This window comes from Guillardia theta (genome assembly GCF_000315625.1).
Source record: "Guillardia theta CCMP2712 unplaced genomic scaffold GUITHscaffold_111, whole genome shotgun sequence".
Taxonomy (NCBI): Eukaryota; class Cryptophyceae; order Pyrenomonadales; family Geminigeraceae; genus Guillardia; species Guillardia theta.
The window spans coordinates 150,482-152,530 of record NW_005434563.1 but is presented as its reverse complement, the minus strand read 5'-3'; the positions used below and the strand labels follow the sequence as shown (position 1 = coordinate 152,530).

Genomic DNA, 2,049 nt, shown 5'->3' with positions numbered 1-2,049 from the left:
GACGGAAGGAGTGAATGGCGGAAGGAGAGAGGGGTCGAGGGAGGGAAAGTTGAGGTGAAGGACGTTAATTTTGTTGAGCAGGAGATAAGCAGAAGGAATCGGGCGAAGATGGGTCAATCTATCTTGGGGGAGATCCCGCTGGAAAGAATCGCTGAGCTGCCAACGGTGATGCAGAATGTCTGCTCCTCCTCCTGACGCTCTCTGACTCGTCGCTGACAGATGCTGTATCGCGCTCTCCGACAAGAGGACCGAGAGCAGGTCTAACGTTTCTCTTTCACTTTCTCTCCCACTTCTGAGATTCTCCTCCTCCTCCTCCTCCTCCTCCTCCTCTTGCTGTCTTCTCCCTCAACTCCTTCTTTTCAGTCTTGCCTTCTCCATTCTGCTTCTTTCTTCTGATACCACTCCTTATGCCCCATTATTCCTTCCCCTCCTCCCGAGATTCTGCTCCCTTCTCTCGTCCTCGTCCTCGACCTCGTCCTCGTCCTCGTCCTCGTCCTCGTCCTCCTCCTCCTCGTTTCGGCTGATAGCTGTCGATAGCTCCTGGCGATCCACGAGGAATGTTTTCCGGTCCGATACGAGAAGCACTTCTACGACAAGGCGCTCGAGGTGAAAATGTGCTGAACCTCTACGAGACGATCTCACGTGTACGGGGCCAGGGGGAGCACTTTTCTGTGGCAGCTTTCATCGCTGGTAGATGATGATGATGATGGAGATGATGGAAATGATGATGACGATGATGATGATGGAAATGATGATGATGATGGAAATGATGATGATGATGATGGAAATGATGATGATGATGATGATGATGAAATGATGATGACGATGATGATGATGGAAATGATGATGATGATGATGATGTGATGATGATGATGGGATGATGATGATGATGGGATGATGATGATGATGATGAATATGATGTTGAACAGGACTTCTGACAAGCAGCGCAGGAGAGCATTCAGCTCACGTACACACTCCGAGAGGAGTTGTGAACTCGCTCAAGTACAGCAAGGAAGCGATGGAGTGGAGCACGAGCCCTGCTTCTAGGTTTTGACTGCTCCCCCTCCCCTCCCCTCCCCTCCCCTTACTTTCCTCCCTTCCTCCCTCCCTTCTTCTTTCCCTTTTCACCATCCTCTCGTTTCCTGCTTTCTTGTTATCTTCTGCTTCCATCTTCGCATCACTTTCACCAGCTCCTCCCCCTCTCATCTCCTTGCAGGCCTCCTGCAGAGTGCTCGTCTCCCCCTGTCGGACACGAGCGAGGATCCGGGGAGGAGATGGCAGCAGTGATTATCTCACAGATCAGCTGCCAGGTATGAAAATTCTCCCTGATGCTGCTACTCCTCCTCCTCCTCCTCCTCCTCCTCCTCCTCGTCCTCGTCCTCGCTCTCATCTTTCCTCTTGTTTTCGTCCTCGTCCTCCTTGTCCTTGTCCTTGTCCTTGTCCTTGTCCTTGTCCTTGTCCTTGTCCTTGTCCTTGTCCTTGTCCTCGTCCTCCTCGTCCTCGCCCTCGTCCTCCTCCTCGTCCTCCTCCTTGTTTTTGTTTCCTCTGTGTCGGCTGAGATTTGCAAGCAGCAAGAGTTCCAAGATGACGTGCTGCGGGATAAGAACAAATTGCACAAGGTAAGTGACGGATGTTTAAGAAGGAAGTGTAAGTGCGAGTGTGAGAATGGGAAGCGGAAGAACAGCAGGAAGAACAGCAGGAAGAAGAAGAAGAAGACAACGAATACGGAATGATGATGATGATGATGATGATGATGATGATGATGATGATGATGATGATGATGATGATGATGGAAATGATGATGATGGAAACGATGATGATGATGATGATGGAAATGATGATGATGGAAACGATGATGATGGAAACGATGATGATGGAAACGATGATGATGATGATGATGATGATGATGATGAGACGAAGGGATGATTGCATTTTTCATCTTTTCTCACAGGTCGCCTACATCTGCACTCTTGGCGTCTGGCCCAAATATCGTCAACACAAGCTTGCCAAGACGCTCTTACAGGTGCGACTAAGACGAGAAGTGATGGA

The 2,049-nt window shown here is 49.7% G+C and overlaps 1 protein-coding gene across 1 annotated transcript; it reads right to left on the bottom strand.

Moving 5' to 3' along the window:
* Window positions 1-1,334: 1,334 nt before the first annotated feature.
* GUITHDRAFT_117475 (hypothetical protein) lies at window positions 1,335-1,932 on the bottom strand (the record flags this gene model as incomplete). The annotated part of the gene is made up of 2 exons (XM_005823289.1): window positions 1,335-1,554; window positions 1,721-1,932. 2 exons carry the CDS (start codon window positions 1,930-1,932, stop codon window positions 1,335-1,337), a joined length of 432 nt encoding a protein of 143 aa, XP_005823346.1.
* Window positions 1,933-2,049: the final 117 nt, after the last annotated feature.